This window comes from Chaetomium fimeti (genome assembly GCF_033439085.1).
Source record: "Chaetomium fimeti strain CBS 168.71 chromosome Unknown B0H64scaffold_2, whole genome shotgun sequence".
NCBI classification, from domain to species: Eukaryota; Fungi; Ascomycota; class Sordariomycetes; order Sordariales; family Chaetomiaceae; genus Chaetomium; species Chaetomium fimeti.
In genome coordinates this window covers 801,508-825,217 of record NW_026944330.1, presented here as the reverse complement: position 1 = coordinate 825,217, position 23,710 = coordinate 801,508, and the positions used below count along the sequence as shown (strand labels likewise).

Below are 23,710 nucleotides of genomic sequence, written 5' to 3'. Positions count from 1 at the left end.
TGGCTTTATGACGGCTCTGGAATTGGGATTGGGTGGGTGTGGCTTTTTCGATCACTTCGAATTAAAAATGACCGGATGGGCTTGATTGCATGATTAGTTAGAGAAGACTAGCAAAAGCCACTCCGTTAGGTATTTCCCCAAGCCTCAGCCATTTTTGAATTACATCTTGGTAGTATCATTATTACACAAATGTCAGCTATGTATCACAACCCGGGGCGGTTCTTCGCCGTGCCCGGTCCCTTCTCCTCCTTCTCCCATCCCCACCAACGGGAAACCGTCCTCCGTTTTTTTACGTGACGGTATAACCGCCATCCACGCGCAGGTCCGCGCCCGTGACATAGTTGGACGCGTCCGAAAGCAAGAAGGTGACGGGGCCCATCAGGTCCTCGGGCGCGCCCATGCGGCCCTGCGGGATGAGCGAGGTCCACTGCCGGTGCAGATCCGGCTTGTCGTCCAGGATCTTTTGCGTCCTGTGTGGTGTCTTGGAGTTAGTCACCATTTTCTACACTAGCTAGCCAGCCAGCCAGCCTCTTTCTCGCCGCTCATGCACATGCATGTATGTAGGTACATGCACGGTTAGGTTGGCTGGGGTGGGGTGGGGTGGGTGCGCAACTTACAGGGCTGTGAGCATGTAGCCCGGCGAGATGCAGTTCACGCGGATGCCGGCTCCGGCCCACTCGACGCTGAGCGAGGCGCAGAGGTGGCGGACGGCGGCCTTGGCGGCGTTGTAGGGGCTGTGGTTATCGCGGGGTGTTAGTTTTATTTTGGTGATGCGGGTGGTCATCAGGGTTGTGGTTGCGGGGGGGAGGGTGAAAGTGAGATGTGACGTACGCTTGCGGCTGGGGGACGTTCACGATGGCACCGCTCATGCTGCCGATGAAGACCATGCTGCCCTTGGCGTTGCGAGCCATCTGGTGTTTTATGATTAGCAACTGCACATTTCTTCCGCGTCCCTCTCGAGAAGGCCCAAATAGGACGGGAGACGTACCAGATGCCTCGCGACGGAGGTAGCAAACAGGTAGGTACCGTCGACGTTGACGCCCCACAGCTTGCGCATGCGCTCAATCGGGTAGGCGACAGCCTCGAAGTTCTCCGTGAAGCCGGCCGAAGTCACAAGATTGTCGATCCTGCCGTGCTCAGAGACGATCTCGGCGATGCAGGCCTCGACACTGGTGGGGTCTGAGACATCGGCGTAGTGGGCTGTCACCTTGGGGGGCCTGGACGCGGGTTAGTTGGGGTTTCCTGAGGGGTGCTTCTGAGAAAAAAGAGCACGGAAGGGACGCACTTCTTGTCGGGGTGGTCGGCCCGGAAGGTCTCGACGATGCTCTGCGCTTGGCGCGTGGCTTCCTCCTCTGTGATGTGTTAGTGATTGAGTTAGATGGTGGCTAGAATCGCTGAGACGTACTGTTGAGATCAACGATGGCTAGATCCGAACCGCTCGTGACCATGCCCTCTGCAAGTCTGTTAACACTATATTCTCAGGGTCGCCGAGTCTCAGTGTGATCACTTACGCCCCATCACCAAGCCCAACCCTCTCGCACCTCCGGTGACGACACCAACCTTCCCCTGCAGCGAGAAATTTGCCAGCGTAGGGAAGACATGGGCGCCTGCTCTGTCGGTACCAGCAACAGTCTCTTCAGTAGGGAGTTGCTCGTCGGGGGGGTACTCGACTGTGATGGAGTCGTCGGTACGAGCAAAGGAACCTGCTCCGGTGGCTTGTGCATTGTTGTTCTTCTTCTCGGCCTGACGGGCAGCCGGGACAGTGTGGAACCCGGCTGCTGTTGCGGGGATCGCCCGTTGGATCCGGAGCCGGTTCGGGAGTGTGGATGCAGGCGCGGGGAGGTTTCCGAGAATCCGGGAAGCAGGGGTGCGCCCCGCAACGCTGTGCAGCGCCCGCCTAACCGGGAAAGACATATTAACTAATCGCTGACTGGGTTTGCGATTAATTGTTTGTTTTCCAATGCGACGTGCGAGATAACCAATATGGGTTGAAGTGATGAGGTGATGAGGTGATGAACGGCAAAACTGCGAGTGGCGATTTTGGTTGAGGAGAGGTTCGGTTTTTGAATTGGATTGGCTTTGTCGTCTGATAAATGATCAATGGCTCTGGAAAGACCACCAACTCGAGGGAGGGGTAGTTATACGCACACTTCACCTCACCTTCCTTCACGATAATGCTGGCACTGCTGGTCGTTTCCAAAATCTAGACCCAGCAACATGTGGGGCTTGTAGGGATGGGCGTAGGCCAGATCTGCATGTTCTTGAAGCCCAGACTCTGGATTTCGATGCGGTGGGATGGAAAAACGCAGCGCTGGTTTAGTGGGCCGAAGACACGATGATTTCGGCTTGCCCTTCTCGTCCATAAACCCTCCAACCCCCCCTTGAGCCCCCGCCATGGAGGTCACGAGGACCCTCAAACTTTACATCTTTTCGTCAGCTGAGGGAGCTGACCCCGACCGCCACAGGGGCTTTGAAACGCGATGAGAGTGCGTTGGACACCGGGATCGGAAATGACTTGTTCGACTGAGAAACCCCATGTTGCCGAATGCCGATGTGGATGAATCCCATCATCTGACCAGCAAAAAAAAAAAAAAAAAAAAAAAAAGGAAGAATATCTTGAGACAAGCCAATTGAGAAGAGCGGACGAAATCGCGAGTCCTCTGAGGTGAGGCCACACACCAGCCAAACTGGCGGTGCAGAGGATGCGGAGCCTGGACTCTCGACCTGCATCCCGATGCAACCACACTTACCTCTCGACCTGCATGTCAAAAGCCTTCGCCCCCACTCTGCGCGCCGTCTGTTCGGTCTCTTCGGCCCCTCCCGGAACACGGGCGGGAGCCCCGACATGCCGTGAGACAGCTGTTGGCCGATCGGTATGTCCGACCACGATTATTCTTGACCGACCCGGAGACACGAAGCCAGCTCGACCAGTGATGTACCTTACAGCTGGCACGTTGGAGTTTCAATGGATTCGTTGCTTTGACGATTGTGGACATTTAGGTGGTACGTGGACACGCTCGCCAGAGTTTACATCCTGAAGACACCAAACTTGGTCTGCCCCGGGGCAACAACATTCCGACCGCCCATCGCCGCGTTCAAACCCAGACCCAGATATTGCCGTGTATGCGCCGGAGGAATAACGCCGTCGTCCTAGCCAAACACGTTAGCCCATTTGCGAAGAAAACCGGGGAGGAAGGGGGGAAGGAAGGGGGGGAGAGGAAAAAGGCCAACTCACCCACAACCGCGCCGACGAGAACACGCAATCACTCTCCCTGTCAATGCGCTCCTTCAACCCGGTATCGGCCTTCTGCCCGACCGTCTCCATAACGCTGGCGAGCTGCTCGCCGCCCATGACGCCGATCTTCGCGTTGGGCCACATCCACAGGAAGCGCGGGGAGTAGGCGCGGCCGCACATGCCGTAGTTGCCGGCGCCGTAGCTGCCGCCGACGACGACGGTGAACTTGGGCACGTCGGCGCACGCGACGGCCGTGACCAGCTTGGCGCCGTTCTTGGCGATCCCCTCGCGCTCGGCGTCCTTGCCGACCATGAAGCCGCTGATGTTCTGCAGGAAGACGAGCGGGATGCCGCGCTGCGCGCACAGCTCGATGAAGTGCGCGCCCTTGAGCGACGAGCTGCTGAAGAGGATGCCGTTGTTGGCTACGATGCCTACGCGGTGGCCGTAGATGTTGGCGAAGCCCGTCACGAGCGTCGTGCCGTAGTCGCGCTTGAACTCGGCGAAGGCGGAGCCGTCGACGATGCGGGCGATGACCTCGTGGATTGGGAGCGGCTTGCGCAGGTTGGTGGAGGCGATGCCGAGGAGTTCTGAGGGGTCGTAGAGAGGCTCCGAGAAGCTCGGTGTCGTCGAGGTGGCTTTGGTCGGCCAATTGAGGTTACTGATGGAGCGCCGCGCGAGCACAATGGCGTGCGCATCGTCCACGGCCAGGTAGTCTGTCACGCCCGAGACCGACGAGTGCATCTTGCCACCTCCGAGGTCCTCCGGGCTGACGACCTCGCCCGTGGCCGCCTTGACGAGTGGCGGCCCCGCGAGGAAGATGTGGCCCTGCTCTTGCACGATGATGCTCTCGTCACTCATGGCTGGGACGTAGGCGCCGCCGGCTGTGCAGGGGCCCATGACAACCGCGATCTGGGGTATCCCCGCGGCCGACATGCGCGCCTGGTTGAAGAAGATGCGCCCGAAGTGTTCGCGGTCAGGGAAGACGTCCGCCTGGTGCGGGAGGTTTGCACCGCCCGAGTCGACGAGGTAGATGCAGCTGCACAGCGAGTCAGGTCAGCAATGGCCGGGACCCTCCTTTTGGGACAACAACGTACGGGAGCTTGTTTTCCTGCGCAACGGCCTGCGCCCTGAGATGCTTCTTCACCGTGATCGGGTAGTAGGTCCCGCCCTTGACCGTGCTATCGTTGGCGACAATCATGCAGGTGACGCCCTCGACGACACCAACACCGGCGACGACACCGCCTGCCGGAACCTCAGCCTCGGGGTACAGCTCGTGGCCGGCCAGGGGCGACAACTCTAGAAATGTAGTCCCGGGATCAATGAGCGCCGTGACTCGATCCCTGGGCAGCATCTTCTTGCGCGCCAGGTGCTTCTCCCTCGCCTTTGCCGAGCCACCCTGCTGCACCTTCTTGGTGAGCGCATCCAGCCGGGCCATGGCCTCGCCCATAAGCTTCTCGTTTTCCTTGTATTCATCGGAGCTCGTATCGACGTTGCTCTTGATTACGGATATGGCACCGGCGTGGTGCGGCGTGTTGAAAGTTGCAACCGTTCGTCTCGTCGAAGGCCCAGAGCCAGAGAGAACCGGGTTGCGGTTGCGGGGCCGCAGTGCGTGCGCGCGGAGGCATTGGCGACCCAATTGCCGAGATAGAAGCAGCATTTCCCTTGATGGTGCTGACAGAGACATATTAGAAGTTCGATTGAGCCGCGACAGCAACCACGACAACACGCAAGGCAACAGAATGATGTTGTGAAAGTGCAATCGCGCGCAAGAGTCCCAAGGAAACAGACGAGCTCACTGACGTTCCGAGCCCCAGGAACCTGCGGTAATCATGGGGGACGGCCCGAGGGAAACCGCTGCAAGCCGAGGCCCTGTCAGCCGATGTCATCAGGCACTGGCACATGCCTTTCAGGGCCCGGAAAGGGGAAGCATCGGCTTAAGGCACGAACCTTCCCCATTCCAACCTCGTTACCGGTCAATACCTACAAGCCACAGAAAGGGAAACCCAATTCCTCTCCTCTTTCCTCCGTAACCCCCTCGGTCACTCAATCAGTCACTCAGCATGTCAAGCTCAACGATATCACGGGCGCTCTCACGCGCAACGAGGATAAACGCAGCCGTCCCCCGCCGCCAATTCGGTCTCGGCTCATCAATAACATCAAGAACTACTACAGCGGTAACACCAACACTCACCTGTCAGCAGCAACGACGCAATGCCTCGTCGAAACACCCCAAGGATTTCGAGCCACCATCGCCCGGCGACCTCGCCGAGCTGCGCGAGCGTGTTCAAGAATTCACACGGCGCGAGCTTACTGAAGAAGTCGCCTCGGCCACCGACAAGAACAATAGCTTCCCCGCCGACATGTGGGGCAAGTTAGGGGAGGCGGGCTTCCTCGGCATCACCGCCGACGAGGACGTGGGCGGGCTGGCCATGGGCTACCAGGCGCATTGCGTAGTCATGGAGGAATTGTCGCGCGCGAGCGGGTCCATCGCCCTTAGCTACGCTGCGCACTCACAACTGTGCGTCAACCAGCTGCAGCTCAATGGCTCGCCGGAGCAGAAACAAAAGTACCTCCCAGGCCTCATCTCGGGCGAGAAGGTTGGCGCGCTGGCCATGTCCGAGTCGGGCTCGGGCAGCGACGTGGTTAGCATGCGCACGCGCGCCAAGGAGGTCGACGGCGGCTACGTGCTCAACGGCTCCAAGATGTGGATCACCAACGGGCCCGACGCCGACGTGGTTGTCGTTTACGCCAAGACCGTCCCCGACGGGGGTTCCAAGGGCATCACGGCCTTTATCGTCGACACCACTTCCCCCGGGTTCACGTGCCTGCGCAAGCTCGACAAGATGGGCATGCGCGGCAGCAACACGGGCGAGCTCGTCTTCGAGAACCTGTTCGTACCCGCCGAGAACGTCCTCGGCGCTGTCAACGGCGGCGTGCGCGTGCTGATGGAGGGGCTCGACCTCGAGCGCCTCGTGCTCTCAGCGGGGCCGCTGGGCCTGATGCAGGCGGCGCTCGACGTGGCGCTGCCCTACGCGCACACGCGGAAGCAGTTCGGCACGCCGGTCGCGCAGTTCCAGCTCGTACAGGGCAAGCTGGCTGACATGTACACCAAGCTGCAAGCGTCGCGCGCCTACACCTACGCCACGGCCCGCGCGGTCGACGAGCAGGGCCTGATCCGCACGCAGGACTGCGCCGGCGCCATCCTGTACGCCGCCGAGCGCGCCACCGAGTGCGCCCTCGATGCGATCCAGGTCTTGGGCGGCATGGGCTACGTCGAGGAGATGCCGGCGTCGAGGATCATGCGCGATGCGAAGCTGTACGAGATTGGCGCCGGCACGTCCGAGGTCCGGCGCATGGTCATTGGGCGCGCCTTCAACAAGGAGTACGCCCATTTGTCGGGCTAGATTATCGTGAGGTTAATGATCCGGGGGCTAGCCGGTCGTCCGCCGGGGACTGTGTTGGATAGCCGCGAGGCGAATCGGATTGCCTTGTTTGAGGGGCAGCTTGCCCCCTTTTCCTTGCTGATGATACGGCACGACGAAAGAGAGGTGGTGCACGTGGACATACGTACATAGATGAGAGTCAGCCTATATACAGCCATCAATATTGGCCGACTGCACAACCGCGGTTAAAGCCGCCGTGGAGCCCTTTCCCCGTCCCGTCTCCCGTTTCCCCCATCTGCGGGTGGATGAGAGAAGAACCGGCTCGCTGCCCTGGCTTCCCCGCCGTTACATTCCATGCCCGCTCTGTCATCGGCAGCGTTATCTCTGCCATCCCATCCCGAACCCGCAGCCGTATCTTGATCCCCCCCCCTCCTTCTCCAAACACTGCATTGCATGCAAGCAAGCCACCAAGATCCCACCCTCGTTCCGCCGGCCGACCAGCGGGACGTCGCGTAGGGTAGTGTGTATATGCGCCGTCTACTTAAGTAGGTTATTGTACAACCGTGACCCCCACGACCGCCCGCGGCCGCATATACACAGCTATATAACCAGTGCAACGTCGGTGTGGGAATTTCCTCCAAGCATCGTCGCGCACCGCCATCTCCCGCTGTGACGTTCCCGGGCAAGAAAGAAGGAGGAGGAAGGGGGGGGGGGGAGGCGGGAGCAGCAAGAACGAGAAGGGGGAACAAAAAACAACACGCACAATTGCAATTTTTCTTTTTTCCCCTATTGCCCCCTTCCTCACCTTTCCCGCTCGGCTATCCATCCGCCAGCCCGCCCACTATAGCAAACTTGTTTTTTTTTTTCTTCTTTTCTTTTCCGCTTCCCGCTCGAGGTTTGGTTGCTGTGCTCTATCCCCTCGCTTGCCCCCCCAAGCCAACTCTCCCATCCATGCCGCACCGCACCGCATGCAAAGAATGATTGTCAATCCCGTTCCTATCCCATACCTCCCTTTTCCCCATCCCGTGCCTTGACTACCTACCTACCTACCTTGCCATTGCGCGCCGTGACCGTAACCGAGCGGTGGCAAACCCAGGACCCAGGACTCGGCAGATACCATACTCTGTAGATAGACGGCTCTGTACGCGGCGAGAGGAGGGGGGGGGCGGAGCGGGATGGGGGCCATGGGGGGGCATGGGGAACGGGGGGTCGAGCTCGGACGGCACGCGCGCACGTTTTCAAGCGAGCCGTGATCTGTCTGTCTGTGGCGGGCCGCGGTCCGCTGCTCGAGGGAATGTGGGAAGAGGGTTTCGTTCGTTCGACGACGGGGTGGAATGGGTGGGTAGTAGCGGGGGAGTGGGCGCGTGAGTGGTCCCAGGTAGGGATGTACATTTGTATGTACTCGTGGTGCTGTGGACGCCCGGGGGAGCGAGGGTTTGATCGCCGGACCGGCATGCACAAGGGCAAAATATGCTCTGCGGGTTGCCGGTTTGGGGAACCGGTTGGGGAACGGGAAAGGATTCGGGGCTGGGATTGTTTCTGCGTGTTCTGTCTGCGTGTCTGCTTGCCTGCCCACCGCCTGTCTGTAATGCATGAGCCTCTTGCTGGCAGGGGAAAATGCCGGCTCCGAGCTCGATCACGATCGGGTCTCCCCTCCTTATGCTGCTGCTCGGGAAGTCGATTGTCGATTGGTCCGGGAGTTGGACGGAGAGGAGGAGAGGAGGCCGAAACTCCACGGGCAAGACAGGATAGGATCTACGACGATGCGCAAACAAAACGAAGGTGTGAATCTCTGTTCATAGATTTGGAGAGGAGAAAGGCAGTAATCATTTCACACCCCTTCGCAACCCCCTTCACAACCCCATCCCAGCATCGGGTGCGGCAACCGGGTTATGAGACCCACGGGGGCGGCGACGCTTTGGGAAAGAAAGCGCGAGATATGGGTCCATCTGCCAGTGGCGGGACCCCGGTGCGAAGGAGATAGCACCTTATCTAAGTTCCTGTCCCTCGAAACCAATCCCTCTTTGGAACGATTCTCTTCGAGAACAAGCAACTCGGCGCCGGTGTTTGAAGTCGGGGAGACGGACAAAAACCCGTTGTCAATCACTCGTAGATCCGAGAGCTGGCTAACCTGACCCAGTATTGCTATATATCGAGCCAATATGACTCCGAGCCTGCAACTGAACAGCAGGGAGAGAAACTCGGACGGTTTGGGGCTGGACAAAAAGAAAGCGTTGGACGATCGAGTCGGAGGTTACGCAGTGAGATTTTGCCATTTTGGTTCCCAGAAGGGTTGGTTGGGTGCAACACCGTATCACTGACCCTGCATGTCTCGATCAGTGCAATGTGGTGCCAGAAATGTTTCGGGTTGGCTGGCCAGGATTCCTCCCAGGGCGCCTCGAGACGAAGGAAGCTGATGCCGGTCTGCCATCTGCCGCTCACCAAACACCAACTCTTCGCGCCCCCCGGCACCCCCAAGAACCCCGCCGAGGTCTGTATAAAGTTACCGTGGTGTGTGGGACAGCGATGCATGCAGCAAGGGGCCTCGAGAATGCAACATATATAAGAACAGGAAAAGCTCCCGAAACGATTGGGCCAGTTTGTCCGTGTGGGAGGGGATTCCCTCCATCGAACGCCCATAGCATGCGATTGAATCCATATCCGGGTGTGACGAACCACACTGGCGATGCCCGTGACTGGGTATAGGTCGACTATAGGGTGGCAGCCTCTTGTGTCTTGAATCGGCCGACAAACCGAATACCGGTGTGGGTGCCAGGGGACGGCTCACCGGTCGGCTAGGGTGTCAATGTGTCATGGCCTTTCTGACTCGGCAGTTCCCCTGCTAGATTCGCATGGTCGATGTGATGGAGGTGCATGATTGGTGCCTCACTCTATCCGGGGTAATCGGACGGTCTGCTCTCCGGCGCTCCTGAACCGGCTCGGCTGGCTCAGCTTGGCTACCACCACGGCAACGATTTTGATGTATGGATGTATGTAGCGTAACTACATGTAGTGGTGGATGTACCAAGTACTGTGGATGTCGGGAGGCTGCTGGAAACTTATACTAGGCCCCCCCCGATGTGCCCGATGCTGCAGTCCAGTTGCCCTGCGCCCTGAATCCAGCATCGGGTTACATTCCGAACTGCCCGGGTCCACAGGGCGGTTGGAGCCCCGGAACCTGGGGGTTTAGCGTCGATACGCCCGATGCCTGGGCCCTGTGAGAGTCCGTGATTCGCCGGGGATTTTGTCGACCTGCATGCGGTGGGCGCTCCAACATGGCTTCCCGGCCTTGCATCCTCACCGGTCGCTCGTCTGTTGCAACTTGTCGCCCAGCGCTTCATCTGGCCACATGGAAGGAACGCAGCTCGTGTCGATGCCACCCTGATTGGCCAGCGTCCTTGATAAAGTGCATGAGGCGGCTCGAGGAAGGCTCCGCGTATAAAAGCACACCCCCCAAGTCCCTGTCTTGGGTCGACGTGGAGCCGCGGTCCCTCAGTTGTTCTGCCACGCTTCACTGAATCACCGCGCGTGGTTGACGAACAGACAGTTCCGCTTCACACCAGTCCGCCCACCTCCACTCCCACGCAATGACTCGACCTCAACCCCAACCCGGCGCGGACGAGGCGGAGCTCAGGCACTGGCTAGAAGAGGTCGATAAGAGCATGAGCTTCCGGCCCGCGAGCGCCCTGGGCATGTCGTGCGGCACCGTGACGATAGATCCGAAGCGCGCCATGGTTCTCGTGATCTGGAATAACCGCTTGAAACTCTACCAGCTTCCGAAGGGCAGAAGGAACCTCAACGAGAGCATGCTTTCGGCGGCGCTGCGCGAGACGTACGAGGAGACCGGCCTCAAAGTTACGCCGCTCCAGCTCGACGTCGCAACTCGCGCGACTCCTCCCAAGAAGGCGAATGCCGACACGTCCCAGAAGCCGCCCAACATCACCGAAGGCCACCCGAGCAACGAGTCCATCGGGGCATGTTTATACCCGGACCCGCAATCGGAAACCGAAGCGCTGAAGATCGTCTACTTCTTTGCTGCGACGGCCGAGTGCACCGCTGCGCGGGACTCTGGGACGCAGGAAGAGTGGGAGAAGTTGGACGCCAAATGGATCCCGCTCTCCGAAGTGCCGACCACGCTGCGCTTCGAGGCCGAGGTACGGGCGGTGACGAAGACGGTCGCGGATATGAAAAAGTCGGGTTACGCGATCGGGGAGTAATCTCGGAGGAGGGACAGGTTACTCGGTCCACTCGTCAATATTTTTGTTGAAAGTGTAACTCATCGCTTGTTTTTCGCTGCGTTGTTCTCTTTTGGTCGGGGAAGGAGGAAAGTTACGGTGGTAATGCTGTTATTGGGTTCGGTCTCGGGGTTCGGAAAAGTAGCTCGCTCTTCTTCTTTTTTTGGTTTTTTTTGTCTTTTCTTTTCTCTCTCCCTTCCTTCCTGTTTTGTACTCCTGACGATGAATGAATCCAAATGTTTTCCGAAAGTGCACAACAGGCGAGCTGTGAAATCACCCGCTGTGAAACTGCTGCGGGCGATCGGACGAAGACAACAGCCCTGTGCTTGGCGCTTCGAAAGAGGGCATGGAGGGGCCAAGAGGGGTTCCTGATTGGGGCATGAGTTTCGGCAACTCGGGGCAGTGACATCAGAGACATTGATCGAAGCTACCCCGCAATGCTTTTCCAGCACAGCTCGGAAGTGAAGGCAGTGAAAGACGCGCCTTGATCTTAGAAATATATTATGTCATATAATTAGATAGCTCTAGCCTCGTTCCAACTTGTACCTAGTTTCAAACCCAATATCGTATTGAATCAATCTCAAGATCCAGCAGGTATGCCCGCATTGAATCAGTTGCGTCTTGTTGCTGGTAGGGCTGTCTACCCCGCACCAGCCAGCATCGTGTTATCGCGGCCCGGGTCCCGTACTTACCTTCGCTCTCTGTCCAGCGCACACCACTCCGTCTCATCCACGAACCCAAACATCAGCTCCTCCCGACCATACTCATACCACATTGATTCCTCAGCTAGACCTACCCCATCATCAACCGCCAAGATGTCGACCATGCCCGCGAGCCACGGCCACAACGAGGCCTGCTGCAACATTCCGCCCGTGGTGACGACGGGATACGAAGCTAAAGGCTCGTACAAGGAGTACGATGGCTTGAATACATGTACGGGAGACTTTCGACCCAAACGAATATCACAACACCCCAGCGCGACCAACTGACACCTCTCAATCACCGTTTCAGACACAACCGGCCCTGCCGATGCCACCAAGGGCATTATCGTTATCTACGACATCTTTGGCTACTTCGACCAGACCGTCCAGGGTGCCGATATCCTCGCGACGAGCGATGCCCAGAAGTACCAAGTCTTCATCCCGGACTGGTTCAAAGGGGAGCCGTGCCCCATTGAGTGGTATGTCCCCCCCAAGTACACCTCGATGCTTCAACCGGAACACTCATAAACCCAAACCCTAGGTACCCGCCCAACACCCCCCAGAAACAAAAGGATCTAGGCGCCTTCTTCGGCAAGAACCCTCCCGCAGGCGTGGCCCAGAGCCTGCCCGGTTACGTCGATTCCCTCAAGGCCAAGCACCCCGAGATCAAGTCATGGGGCGTCCTCGGTGTAAGCCACCCATCCATCCATACCAACCCCCCACCCACCCCGTAACAACACTCCTCATATTAAACAACTACTAACCCCCTCCCCCCCCCCACCCACTAGTTCTGCTGGGGCGGCAAGATCGTCAGCCTCGTCACCTCGAGCGCCTCCAACCCCTTCTCCGTGGGCGCCGAGTGCCACCCGGCGATGGTGGACCCCCAGGAGGCCGAGAACATCAAGGTGCCGCTGATCATGCTGGCGTCGGGGGAGGAGCCCGAGGACAAGGTGCAGCAGTTCGGGGCGAAGCTGCAGGGCGCCGCCAAGCACGTCGAGACCTTCAAGGACCAGGTGCACGGCTGGATGGCCGCGCGCGCCGACCTGTCCGACGACAGGGTCAAGGAGGAGTACGCGAGGGGCTATAAGACGGTGCTGGACTTCTTTGCGAAGAATTGGTCGTGAGTTTGTTTGAGATGGAAATAATCTTTTGGTTTGGGGCGAAGAGAATAGGAGGCTAAGATGCGATAAGGGACGGATCTTTCCCCGGTTTGGCGAGATTGTAGGTACGGAGGGTGTAAGTCAGTGTAGCGTGCGTGGCCGGAATTTGACGAAACGAAAGTACATACATACATAGTGGATTGAAGAATGCCAGATCGGAACTTCTCTACTAAATACAACACATATATCTTGTTTGCCACATCGAAACATTTGGAACGGAGGCAACTAGTCATAATATACATCCGCACGCCCCAAAGAGCACGCATTATTCTGAACACCCTCCCAACCCTATTAAGACAATATACAATACACCCCCTACCCCTGACCCCTCCGCTCCCACACCATTACATCACACACCATTCGACGTCTTCCACATCGCCAACCCCCCCGAATTCCGCCTCGGCACCCCCGGCCGCCCCGCATCCTCCAGCTGCTTCTTCAACCTCTTGCCCAAGCTTAGCTGCGCCGCCGAGATGGGCTCCTCGCCGCGCGGCGGCGGTTTCACGCCCGCCAGCAGCCCGCCCGCGACGCCCGTGACCGTGACTGAGGGGATCCCCTGCTGTTGCTGCTGCTGCTGCTGCTGTTGCTGATGATGTTGCTGATGCTGCGGACCGGGCGAGGCCACGCTCTCACGGTCCGTCCGGTCGATGGCGCTATCGTCGTGGCCCCGCCTGCGCGCGGTGGGGCCGCTGCCGCCCATCCTACCGCCGCCGGTGCCGGTGCCGGTGCCGGTGCTTCCGCCGCCCGCCCCGGACCGGACGCTGGCAGTGTCTGTCCCGCTCCCGGCGCCGGTCCCGGTTGGGGTTCCGGTCCCGGCGCCCGACCCGATGGTGGTGGCGGGGGAGTCGTTCATCCTGCGCAGGATGTGGAACTTGGCGGCATCCGCGGGGGCCGACTTGCGCCTCGACCGCGCCGACCTGGACGCCGCGCCGCCGCCGCCGCCGCCGCCGCCCGAGCGGGTATTAGCGCTGCTGCTATCCCCGCCGCCACCACCACCACCGGTGCCACTGCCGCCCCTCTCCCGCTCGCCGCCACGGCCATCGCCCGCGGTAAGCAGCAGCGCCGCGGCGCGCAGGCCGGCCCAGCTGCCGGGGGTCTCGCTGCTGGCCAGGTCGGCGCAGTGGCAGTCGTGGCCGGCGGGGCACTCGCTGGCGCCGTGGGCGTGCCACTCGGCGAGGCAGGTCTCGTGCGCGACGCACCCGCACGCGATGCACGGCGCGTAGAGCCCGACGGCGGGCTCCCAGCAGTAGACGCACACGAGTTCGGTCTGGGGCACCAGGTCGGCGTGCTCGCGCTCCGCGGTGCAGCGGTGGCAGACGCCGACTGCGCCGTTCATGACGGGAGCGTGGCCGTGGGGGCCGTGGCCCGCGGAGCTGTGTGCGCCGGAGCTGCTGGCGGCGGTGGCGGGCTGTGTCGGGCGGAGGTATTCTGCCGGTTCGAGCGGGACGCCTGGGTGCACGCGGCAGAAGCCCGTTACGTCGACGCCGCGGCCCGACGTGAGGAGTTCTTGGAAGAAGCCGCGACGGTCGGCGAAAGGGGACGTCGGGGACGTGGCGCCAGTGGCGTAGAGCGGGGTGTTGTTGGGCGCGGAGTCCTCGGTGTAGTGACTGGCGGCGGCCGTGCTGGAAGAGAGGGTGTCGTCTCTGAGGATATCAAATTTCATGATCTCGAGGCGTGAGAGGGGTTGGCCCCACATCTGGAGCATCTCGGCGTAGGCGTAGCGGTAGCTAGAGTAGAGTTGAAAGTGGGTGTCGTCTATCAGAGGCGTTGACATCCAGCCGTCATCGTCGAAGAGACCTTGGTTTTTCGGGATGCAGGACACTGCGATGGGAACCATGGAGAAGATGTCATCTTTCCAATATTCATCTTCTGAGAACGATGTTCGTGATGTTCCAGGGGTATCTAGCCCAGTGCCGGACACAGTCGAGCCAGCCCATGCAAGGGCGTTAGGGGTGAGGTTGCCCAGCATTGTCTCGGCAGGGCTTGGCCGCTTGCGAATGGGATCCGGCGGAGAACCCGATACCATGCCAGCAAGCGCTCGCGGAAGACTGGCAGCAATTGCGGCAGCAACGGTCGAGTTGGACCGGTGGAATAACCTATTGTTGGGGGATGTCGAAAGACTTTGAGTTTGGTTAACCCCCCGTAGATGGTCTCGAGCATGATTGGGAGGCGTCTCTCCGCATGAATATGAGTGCGATTGCGGTTCAAGAGAGCCCGGGATTTCATCAGAACTCGGGGGGTCCGAGTACATGGCCGGGGTGTGGGCTGTTCTGGGGGTCGTTATGGCCGAACTCGCCTGGCTCTTGTTCAAGTTCCAGAGCGCGGGGTCGGTAGGGAAATACTCGAGCGAGAACGACGGCGCCTTCATAGGCAGCGGCGTTTTTGGCTGAGGGAGATGCGACGCTGCGATGGCTGCTTCCTCTTCGATCGAGTAATCGCCAAAGATACACGCCAACATGGCCAACATCTGGATGTCGGCGATTTTCTCAAAGTGGTCGAAGAGGTCGTTGATCAGATCTCGAGCTAACGGATGATACCCCCATCTGACACGACCAGCCAGGTTAGCTCCTGTGTTCGTGGCCTCTCCTTCGCCTTCCTCCTCATCCGCGCGGGAAACGGCGTCCTTGGCAATCACGAGCACCGGCTGTCCGCTGTGTTGGAGGTCGTGTATCTCTAGCGGGATGTCTCTCCGGAGCAGAAGGGCGGCGTACTTCCAGACATGAACTAGATCTTGGTATCCGTATTTGTCGGCAACCGCGGCGTTGTGAGTGCATACGTCAGCCCCGTCGCCAAAGATGGCGTATTCCTGAGCGAGTTGCTTTTTTGACGGCAGGTCGCTTTGTAAATTATGGATAGAGATGATATTTTTAGGCTTGCCGGGCCGTTTCCGACTTGTTCCCGTGCCGGTGCCCGTCCCGGCACCAGTCCCACCGCCGCTTGACCGTATGGACTCGTTGGCGCTCCAAGTCTTTCGGAAACGGCGCGTTGGCTGGTACCACAAACTGATTTTGTGCACTGTTGTGGGCTCAGAATCAGTAGAGGTTGTTGAGTCCGTATCATCAGACTCTCCCGATTGATCGTCCGTTGCGGACGTCTCATCGTGGAAACCCTGCTTTGGTGGCGGCGAGTCATGGGAAAGACGACCGAATCCAGCAAACGTGGGCTCCCCTTTCGGCCGCTCCTTAGACGGGTCCGGATGGGCGGGAGCGAACAGGGCCTTGGCCTTTTCCTCCTTCGTTGGGAAGAAACACACCAGCCTGCCGTCGTTGGAAAACCTGGCTCCGCAATACATGGGCAACGGAGTGACCGCCTGTCGCTGGGCTGAGACGAGGGTTGCCGAGGGGTCCAGTTCTGTACTGGCGCTAAGCTCCTGCGACATGGATGCTGAGCCGCCGGTGGGGATATCGTTCTCATCCTCCTCACTCGAGCTCTCATCTGCTAGTGCATCGTCATCTTCAAGATCCCGGACGTTGTGGAAGAAGGCCGTGCTGGACTCCAGGTCGGCCTCCCCGAGCAGGTAGGTGAAGGCCGTGTAAAGGCAGTTCTGCTTTCGCTGAAGGAAGCGGGCCGCGAGCTCGTGAAGTTCATGCTCGAGCTTTCGATGAGTCTCTTCTGGCATAAACGAAGACTTCTCGACGAGAAATCTGGGGGCCTTGCTCTTGGGATAGCTGGAGGGAATATCCACCTTGACCTGGATGAAGATTGTTTCGCGGTTGACGCCCCACGGCCCCTTTAGTGAAGCGTTCAATGCGAGGGAATCCATGTCGATGTTTTCCCACTTCACGTTAGGCAGCTGGTTGCTGATACGGAGGAACTCGTCCTGGATGGTTTCGGGCTCGCCCCAGCCGCCATCGTAACCGTGGCCGAACAGGCCCGAATCCTCGGGACCAGCCCGGCTGGGGCCATCAGAAGCTGACTTCCTCTTTGACATGGTGATGCCCTTCATCCAACCAATCTGGAGCTGGGTTTTATCCACGTGCTTGCCTGTGTTCGTTTTCGCCTTCATGGACGTGGCCCGCCATGAGGGTCCGGTACGGCGGATGCTAGCATTTAAGCCGCTGCTGAGAGCACTGTGTCGAAGGCCACCACTCCCTGGGCGGTCACTCATGGTCGGGCTCCTGCGGTCGCGATGGACCGCATCATCGACGGTCCGGAAGGTTTTGTATGGAGCACCCCTTCGAGTGAGGCCGAGGTTTTTCATCAATGGCGTTCCTCGTACGTGGCCCACAGACTCTAGGAGCTCGTGCTCAACCCTGTGAAGGTGCAGCTCGTTATCCTCGCCCCAAGAAACAAGCTGGAATTCGCGGTTATCTACGCCCTCGTTGGTCACGCCACCGCGGCTTCTCCAGAGGAATTCTTTAGCCTTGTGGCTGCCGTGACCCTCAAAGACGGCCGCGGGCTCTACCGTGCCATCTACGGGTGTTTCGGGGTCGAGGTATTGGTCGTAGAGGAAGAGGTTGCCTGGCTCCGTTTGGGGCATCGCAAGTAAACCATGACCGAAAGGGGTATGCCGGGCTCGCCATACCGGGAAATCGGTGCGAATTACCCTCTGGGGCTTTTCGTCATCCTTGCCGTAGTCCCAAAACTTGATGCTCTTGTCTAGGGAACACGTAACGAGGGCGGTGGATACGGTGCGGTTCCAATCAATGCCGTATATTTTGGATGTGTGAGCGTCGATGGTTTTGAGTGGCTCGGCCGACTTCCTGGAGTCCCAGATGTGAAGCCAGCGGTCATGGGCAGAGGCCAAAACATTAGGGTCCTGGCGACTGTATTTGACCTGGGTGGCACCGGCAAACCAATCACAAAAGGCCAGAACTGGCTGTCTGGGTCTCCGGAGGTCCCAACAGTAGACATATCCATCGACTGCACAAGTCGCAAGAGAATCCGGGTGGTGAGCGGAGAAATTGGCGTCGGTGATGGCTCTGCTGTGGGCTTGGAGGGAGTGTTCAATAGCCCCCGACGACGAGTCGTCTCGCTTGTTGAGGTTCCATATCAGACAGCGATGGTTTGCCGTGGAGGCGACCCAGTAGTCGCGTGCCGCAAATGGTGACCATTGTACATCAACCACGAGCCACGGAAGGCCGTGGCTGCTCAGCCTTCGCGGGGGACTCCATGGTGAGTCCAGGTCTATGATGGCCAAACCTTCAGGACTGGGAGCGTGTCAGATTCGGGCTCGTCGCCTACTACAAGGAGAGAAGGCCGCTGTTTCTCACGATGCTAAAGCAACATCTCGACCCGAAGGTGAGATGGTTGCGGATCCAACCAAACCATCGACCTGGATTCTGAAATCGTTATCGAAGCTCTCGCTTTCAAAGGCGGATTTTATCACTTTCGCCTTCTTGGGCGCATCGGAAAGGCGGACAAAGGATAGTGGCATGTTGAGGCGCAAAGCGAGGTGTAGAGCATTGTGAGTGACCTGAGACCATGGAAGTTGCGAGTTCGTGACAGGTCAAATGGAAGGAACCTAGAAGTCTTCAATGAAGAGATTAAAACTGTAGAATTGGCTCAAAGCCCGCCATCTACTGGGCGTGCCGAGTCTCCGGCTACACTTTTATCGCGTTGACAAAATTCGAAGATTATCAGGCAAGTGTCGGCTTAATTCCATGCATGAGTTGTCATCAAAGTTGAGTGATGGAAAAGAGCCAATCTCAAGACGGGGATGCAGTGGGTAAGGGGAAGAGATCGGTTCCACGGTTGAACGTCAGGAAACATGGCCCCACGTTTTGAAGCGCTGTGTCCGGCAAACGCCAGTTCGTCTTGGCGTGCGCGCGCGCGTGGCACACCGCCGCTAATTTTTGCGGGCGCGCACCCAGGCGGTAAGAATCCATAGACGGCGCTATCAAACGCCTACAACGGCTGCAATTAAAGCAATTCGCATTGCTGTAGCGATTGATCTTAATCGTTTTATTGTTATATCTATTTTTTAACTAGAATTAACCGCTTATACCGTATATATACCTATAAAATGGTCCGGTATCTTACCCGTAACCAATATACAATTATCTATCTAATACTTAATACCGATAAATCAACTTTTAATATCGCTAACGTAGTTAGATATATACTAAAGTGGCGATACACCTCAAAACCACACATACCACCAAACACTTGCAGTGGGTCACGTGCCACGCGCGCGTTGTAATGTTAATGTTGTATAAGGGAGGAATTGGCTTAGAGAACAATCTTCAATACTACGGATCCTACAACTGTGGAATCAATGCACCTGCGTGTGTAGCCTTCTGGTTAGAAGGCCGCGGTCACAACTACCGTAAAAAGAGGTTACTTTAATAAGTGCGGAAAAAGAAATAGAATTGTATGCCCCGTAAACTCTGAGAGGGCTTGAGCCTCTGACTAAATATAAGGACGCCCTAGGTGGACGAACGCAACGAAGAAACGGAAAAACGAAAATTCCAGACCCTATATCCCTCTGGTTAGAGGGAGCTCGTTGCCCTAGTTTATACTTCCCTTTCGAACTTATAATAGCTCCTGCCTGCAAGTTCGAATCTAATCCTCCTAACCGTCGCGCTATATACGCTCCGTATGTAATACCGGGTCCTATAGGCGATGGTTACGCTGTATAGATACATCTGCTACTCCCCTTTATATAAGAGCCCAACCCTGCTACTATACCGGGTACTCGGGTTCCAAATAATAGGTGGGTAAGCCGCGATGATCGTAGATAGAGGGCCGCTCGAAACCCAGTTCTGGATCCTCCGGGCTAACCGTATGTATTAGATTACGTATTCTTACGGTCTCGTTATTCCTCTGCTGACTAGAGGGCGCCGCTGCTGATCGAGTGTTGATTCGAGAAGATTGTCGAACAATAGGGCCGGGAGTCCGAGGTGGTTGGGGTGCGGGCGGCTGCGGCGCCGGCGGTACTGGTAGGAGTACCTGCTAGGCTGTAGCCTACCTCGCTATCTCGGCTTTGTGGTACTGTATATAGACCGCCTTCCGGAGTTCTCTATTCTAGGTTATAGCTTTGTATCGGATCTACTAAAGGTGGACTGGAATATTAGGCCCCGCTTTAAGGCTCGCCGCTCAAAGCGCTTCGGCCGGGTTAACAACTGGCTTACGCTCCTTACTCGGAGCTCTGCTGAGAACCGGGGTACTACCAAGAGATGTAAGAGCCGAGTCCTCCTAGTTAGAGCTACCCAGTAGTATACCTTTATTGCCGAGCTTATTTAGTACTTTAGTAATTAGCTTAGGCGGGTTATCGAACTGGTTCTTCTTTAGGAATTTCGGTAACCTAGCCGAATTCTACCCTAGGGCAGCTAATATCGCTTTAGCTCCAACCTTTAGAGTTACCTACCTAGGCGGTCTAACTAGCGTATCCGGGAGTATAGGGGTTGGTTGTATAATAGCTACTTCGTTATTATCTAGGCTACCTTTATTCTCTTCCTATTATCTTTAAGTTAGGGATATAAACTATCCCTTAGTATCTAGAGGTAAGTTGTTTCCCTACTGTAGAGTGACCTAACTAGGAGGTATCCAGACCCTGGTATTGTAGGGGTTACTATTTTTATAGTTATTCTATACTACCTTAATGTAGAGTAAGTAGGTAGTAGTATTGCTTAGGGCTACTCTAATAACCTTGAGCTACTTACTTAGTATTTTAGCTCAGGCCTTCCCTCTAGTTAGTTTATAGTAAGGCTAGGTTGTATACTAATCTGTATTTATAGTATAACCCTAATGGGTTCTGATATCTTAGAAGAAAAATCGGGTGAGCTTAACCGCCTAGATCCTATACTCCTAGTCTTGCGATTGTATTGGGTAGTCGATTACTCGGATATCCGGCTAAGCGATCTCTCCTAAGTATTTAATAGCTGTAAAAATCGCCCCTTCAATACTAACGATATTACCGTAGGGGCTGCTATCCTCCGAGTCTATATAGCAATAGGATCCTTATACCTAGTTATAGATTGTAACTAACTAGTAAGCTTCTTCTATATTTCCGTTAAGGTAGTAGGGGATTACCTAGAACTGCTTTGTTCTAGCTTCTTCTAAAAGTTCTTCCTTAAGCTACAGAACCTCTGCTAGTTGGAGGTTGTTAGTAATAGGCTCGGGAAAGAGGAAGATATAATACTAATAGTAAGCTAGGGAAAGATATAGGAGGGCTATAATACTAGTCTGGTCTAACTACTATTTCCTAATAATCCGCCCCTTAATATTGTAGAGAGATAGTATAATATTATACTAGGGTAGATTAAAGTAGAGAGCCCCTCTAGGTAGAGGGCCCTTATAGTTAGGAAACAACTACCTTATTACCTCTTTATTATATACCAATCCCGGCAGCGTTCCGAGCCAGTTAGGCCTACTAGCCTCGATTATCGGTATATATCCTATACGCTTGTTTAGCATTAGTAGGATTCTCTTATCGTTTACCTTTCGGGGTACTAAGTCGATACCCTCCTCTAGTTGCTAGAAGGTAAGTACCTATCGGCGGTAGTCCTCAGAGTCCTGCGATTCTTAAGGCTCCGGGTTGCCGGAGGTAGGTATCGGTGTAAAAGTCGGTATATAGAGGTCTCTACAAGGCTCGATACGGGTCCGGTATACAATTTATAGGTTTATAACGTTTAGTAAGTTGGGGGGAGGTACTAGTGGCTGTTAACTAGAAAGGGGTTGCCCTTCGCCTTATAATACCATTGTAAGCGACTATTGTAGGGAGGCCTAGGGAGTCTGGTTGGTAGAACAGGGAGAGGGTTGGAGAGGTTGAGAACCTATAGTAGAAGGGCTAGTAGTTCTAGAGAGGAGAATAGAAAGAGGAGGGGAGGGTGGTTGCTAAAGGCTTTATTTATAGACCTCCTTCCTAGTACTCTATCCCGTTAGTATAGCTTAATTTCGCTCTCTTCGAAGGTAGGGCTCTAGGGCTATCCGATCTTATATAGGAATCTGATCTCTCTTAGGGTCCTTTACCTAGCTTTACTTAATGCGTTAGCGTTCCAATCTCCTAGATCGGCTGGCGTTCTTGCTTGTTTTTCCTAGGTTGAAGTTCTGTAGAAGGTGTGTTATTAAGGGCGAAAATTTTTATTGGTAGTATTGAGATAGAAACGCTTCTGGTTCTAGGTATCTTCGAGTATAAATTCTCTACTTATCCCCTCCCTTCTTCGTTCCTTTTTACTTCCTAACCTCACTTACCTTCTAATTAGCAGTAGATATAACTTCTTATCTTTTACTTCCCTTTCGAATTTAACTAGGCTTCTATCTAGGAATTTGTAATACTATAGCCGACTAGCCTATAAACTAGACCTCCTGCTTAGTAACTTAGGAATAAGTTGAAATTAACCTTACGTTATACCCGCTGGAACCGCCTCTTACTAATCGCCCTATCGATTTAACCACTCTTTCTAACAAGGTTACAGCTTACGGTCCTCAGTTCGTTTAGGTTATATAAGCGTGTTCCGATGACCCTCCTCTCCTTAATAGGATTTATAATATAGAGGAAATACGGTCTGGGCTGGAAATCGTCATTCCGCTTATCCACTTCTTTCAAATCCGTAGCGATAACCTCTCCGAGGTTCCTTATTGGTGGTAGGAGCTCCCTAACAACCCTAATAAACTTATAATACTGTTTAAGGAGGCTGGCCTTATAAAGACCTACTTCGACAAGCTCCGGGTACGGAGGGGAGTCCTAATGAGAAGGCTACAACCTGTTTTCATTAAGTTGTAGAACGGAGGTCCTTTCGGTTGTTGCCTCTACGAGCTTTGTAACCGCCCTAACCGGGCTACCGCTTTACTTGTTCAAGCCTTCGATAACAGGTATGCTTTTTCTAACTCGTTCCTCCTTCTGGTTATCGGTAAACTAACTTCCTTGTAGGAACCTTTTTCCTTACAAATATTACTATAAACGATATTAACAGATAGTAACGACTACCCCGGGCGGACATACTATATACAGTATAATACCTTTTTATAGTTGTGTTTCGCTCGGACCTGTGCTTAACGGTCGATGCGGTAACTACGTCTGGCATAAGTAGTACTACGTTTTCGAAGAGATAGCGGCTTCTAATAACCCTAATGGGAATCCTATAGCCTTTACTTAGGTTATTTATAATGAGAACCAGCTGCCGCGTCCCGTTAAGCTGGCCTATCTCGATAAAGGTAGGGAGATAATTGTTGATTGGGATCAAATCGTCGCTAACCAGAGGGGCTTTTAAGCTCGGGTATTGTATTTCAGCCTAGTCGACGGTCGAGGTAGTAGGGAAAATCACTACATGGTTTCTTTGAGAGGGGGGGGGGGGAAAGGAGGGTAGACGGGATAGGGCTTTCACTAATCGAGCCTCCTAAAACCCGGGCGGGCTCCTCTAGGTAGCTTAATTACGAATTCCACTTTCTATACCTTCTTTTCGGCCTCTACTTCCTATACTCTGGACCTTGTAAATCGTCCTTGAGAAGCACCTATATCAGTATATCCTACGGTTTCTTCAGTAATAACTTCTTCCTCAAGTCCTTCCCTCTAGTTAGAAGGAGCTTCTGCCTTCCGGAGCTTATTACAGCCATTAGCTTCCAACTAAACTCTATTAAGCTAAAAGAACTTCTTAACTCTGTTAGGTGTATATAGTATATAGATAGGTATACTATCTAGGGTCTCTAGAAGATAAGTCCCTCTCTCGCTATTCTTCCTAATATAGTATAGCCTATACTATCTAAATTACAGTTTGCGGAACGAGCTTATATCAATTTTTCTAACGTTGTTATATACTAGAACCAGGTCTTTAACAGCTATTGTAGCTCTTTCTGATCGGAATTTACAGCTATTAGCTTCGTTCTTCTAGATAGCCGCTTTAGCTCTTACAGCTACAACCCTCTCCGCTACAATATCTCGGTCTTGTTCTGCTCTTACAAGTAGTTTATACCGGAGTTCTAGGAACTTTATTCGAGCTTTAAGTAAGTTCTTACCCTCTGTCCAGGAGGGGACGGAGTTCCAATTAATAATCCGCTATATCTGGATATCGTTCTCGATCGGACTAATAGGATTATAGTTATAAAGTAATGAAAA

At 55.5% G+C, this 23,710-nt stretch overlaps 7 protein-coding genes across 7 annotated transcripts; 4 read left to right on the top strand and 3 right to left on the bottom strand.

Annotated features, from left to right (window-relative positions):
• Positions 1–71: 71 nt before the first annotated feature.
• Positions 72–1,999, bottom strand: B0H64DRAFT_73757 (uncharacterized protein). The gene is made up of 7 exons (XM_062808689.1): positions 1,512–1,999; positions 1,406–1,453; positions 1,286–1,352; positions 989–1,217; positions 832–911; positions 618–734; positions 72–470 (listed from the first exon to the last, which is right to left on the bottom strand). Exons 1-7 carry the CDS (start codon positions 1,912–1,914, stop codon positions 290–292), a joined length of 1,125 nt encoding a protein of 374 aa, XP_062661896.1. The 5' UTR covers positions 1,915–1,999; the 3' UTR covers positions 72–289.
• Positions 2,000–2,822: 823 nt separating this feature from the next.
• On the bottom strand, positions 2,823–5,058 carry B0H64DRAFT_73645 (carboxyl transferase domain-containing protein). Its single transcript, XM_062808686.1, has 3 exons — positions 4,330–5,058; positions 3,236–4,271; positions 2,823–3,150 (listed from the first exon to the last, which is right to left on the bottom strand). Exons 1-3 carry the CDS (start codon positions 4,917–4,919, stop codon positions 3,028–3,030), a joined length of 1,749 nt encoding a protein of 582 aa, XP_062661895.1. The 5' UTR covers positions 4,920–5,058; the 3' UTR covers positions 2,823–3,027.
• A 1-nt stretch (position 5,059) lies between these two features.
• Positions 5,060–7,115, top strand: B0H64DRAFT_73644 (acyl-CoA dehydrogenase/oxidase). The gene has a single exon (XM_062808685.1). It carries the CDS (start codon positions 5,296–5,298, stop codon positions 6,637–6,639), a length of 1,344 nt encoding a protein of 447 aa, XP_062661894.1. The 5' UTR covers positions 5,060–5,295; the 3' UTR covers positions 6,640–7,115.
• Positions 7,116–7,809: 694 nt separating this feature from the next.
• Positions 7,810–9,501, top strand: B0H64DRAFT_73741 (uncharacterized protein). The gene is made up of 3 exons (XM_062808688.1): positions 7,810–8,400; positions 8,759–8,879; positions 8,959–9,501. Exons 1-3 carry the CDS (start codon positions 7,913–7,915, stop codon positions 9,322–9,324), a joined length of 975 nt encoding a protein of 324 aa, XP_062661893.1. The 5' UTR covers positions 7,810–7,912; the 3' UTR covers positions 9,325–9,501.
• A 581-nt stretch (positions 9,502–10,082) lies between these two features.
• On the top strand, positions 10,083–11,142 carry B0H64DRAFT_73639 (NUDIX hydrolase domain-like protein). The gene has a single exon (XM_062808684.1). It carries the CDS (start codon positions 10,206–10,208, stop codon positions 10,833–10,835), a length of 630 nt encoding a protein of 209 aa, XP_062661892.1. The 5' UTR covers positions 10,083–10,205; the 3' UTR covers positions 10,836–11,142.
• Positions 11,143–11,345: 203 nt separating this feature from the next.
• On the top strand, positions 11,346–12,910 carry B0H64DRAFT_384949 (Alpha/Beta hydrolase protein). The gene is made up of 5 exons (XM_062803041.1): positions 11,346–11,447; positions 11,563–11,786; positions 11,865–12,033; positions 12,096–12,243; positions 12,343–12,910. The coding sequence occupies exons 2-5, from the start codon at positions 11,669–11,671 to the stop codon at positions 12,676–12,678; spliced, it is 771 nt and encodes a 256-aa protein (XP_062661891.1). The 5' UTR covers positions 11,346–11,447; positions 11,563–11,668; the 3' UTR covers positions 12,679–12,910.
• Positions 12,911–13,056: 146 nt separating this feature from the next.
• B0H64DRAFT_73624 (uncharacterized protein) lies at positions 13,057–18,391 on the bottom strand. The gene is made up of 2 exons (XM_062808683.1): positions 17,928–18,391; positions 13,057–17,864 (listed from the first exon to the last, which is right to left on the bottom strand). The coding sequence occupies exons 1-2, from the start codon at positions 18,089–18,091 to the stop codon at positions 13,064–13,066; spliced, it is 4,965 nt and encodes a 1,654-aa protein (XP_062661890.1). The 5' UTR covers positions 18,092–18,391; the 3' UTR covers positions 13,057–13,063.
• Positions 18,392–23,710: the final 5,319 nt, after the last annotated feature.

Coding starts and splice junctions, on each gene's coding strand:
- B0H64DRAFT_73757 (XM_062808689.1), bottom strand. CDS start 1,914: ATGTCTTTCCCGGTTAGGCGGGCGCTGCACAGCGTTGCGGGGCGCACC. Junction 1,454..1,511: donor GTTGGGCTTGGTGATGGGGC/GTAAGTGATCAC, acceptor ACAGACTTGCAG/AGGGCATGGTCACGAGCGGT. Junction 1,218..1,285: donor GCCGACCACCCCGACAAGAA/GTGCGTCCCTTC, acceptor ACCCGCGTCCAG/GCCCCCCAAGGTGACAGCCC.
- B0H64DRAFT_73645 (XM_062808686.1), bottom strand. CDS start 4,919: ATGTCTCTGTCAGCACCATCAAGGGAAATGCTGCTTCTATCTCGGCAA. Junction 4,272..4,329: donor GCGCAGGAAAACAAGCTCCC/GTACGTTGTTGT, acceptor CTCGCTGTGCAG/CTGCATCTACCTCGTCGACT. Junction 3,151..3,235: donor TCTCGTCGGCGCGGTTGTGG/GTGAGTTGGCCT, acceptor GTGTTTGGCTAG/GACGACGGCGTTATTCCTCC.
- B0H64DRAFT_73644 (XM_062808685.1), top strand. CDS start 5,296: ATGTCAAGCTCAACGATATCACGGGCGCTCTCACGCGCAACGAGGATA.
- B0H64DRAFT_73741 (XM_062808688.1), top strand. CDS start 7,913: ATGTGGGAAGAGGGTTTCGTTCGTTCGACGACGGGGTGGAATGGGTGG. Junction 8,401..8,758: donor GATGCGCAAACAAAACGAAG/GTGTGAATCTCT, acceptor AACCTGACCCAG/TATTGCTATATATCGAGCCA. Junction 8,880..8,958: donor ATCGAGTCGGAGGTTACGCA/GTGAGATTTTGC, acceptor TGTCTCGATCAG/TGCAATGTGGTGCCAGAAAT.
- B0H64DRAFT_73639 (XM_062808684.1), top strand. CDS start 10,206: ATGACTCGACCTCAACCCCAACCCGGCGCGGACGAGGCGGAGCTCAGG.
- B0H64DRAFT_384949 (XM_062803041.1), top strand. CDS start 11,669: ATGTCGACCATGCCCGCGAGCCACGGCCACAACGAGGCCTGCTGCAAC. Junction 12,034..12,095: donor GAGCCGTGCCCCATTGAGTG/GTATGTCCCCCC, acceptor CCCAAACCCTAG/GTACCCGCCCAACACCCCCC. Junction 12,244..12,342: donor AGTCATGGGGCGTCCTCGGT/GTAAGCCACCCA, acceptor CCCACCCACTAG/TTCTGCTGGGGCGGCAAGAT.
- B0H64DRAFT_73624 (XM_062808683.1), bottom strand. CDS start 18,091: ATGCCACTATCCTTTGTCCGCCTTTCCGATGCGCCCAAGAAGGCGAAA. Junction 17,865..17,927: donor CGAGATGTTGCTTTAGCATC/GTGAGAAACAGC, acceptor ACACGCTCCCAG/TCCTGAAGGTTTGGCCATCA.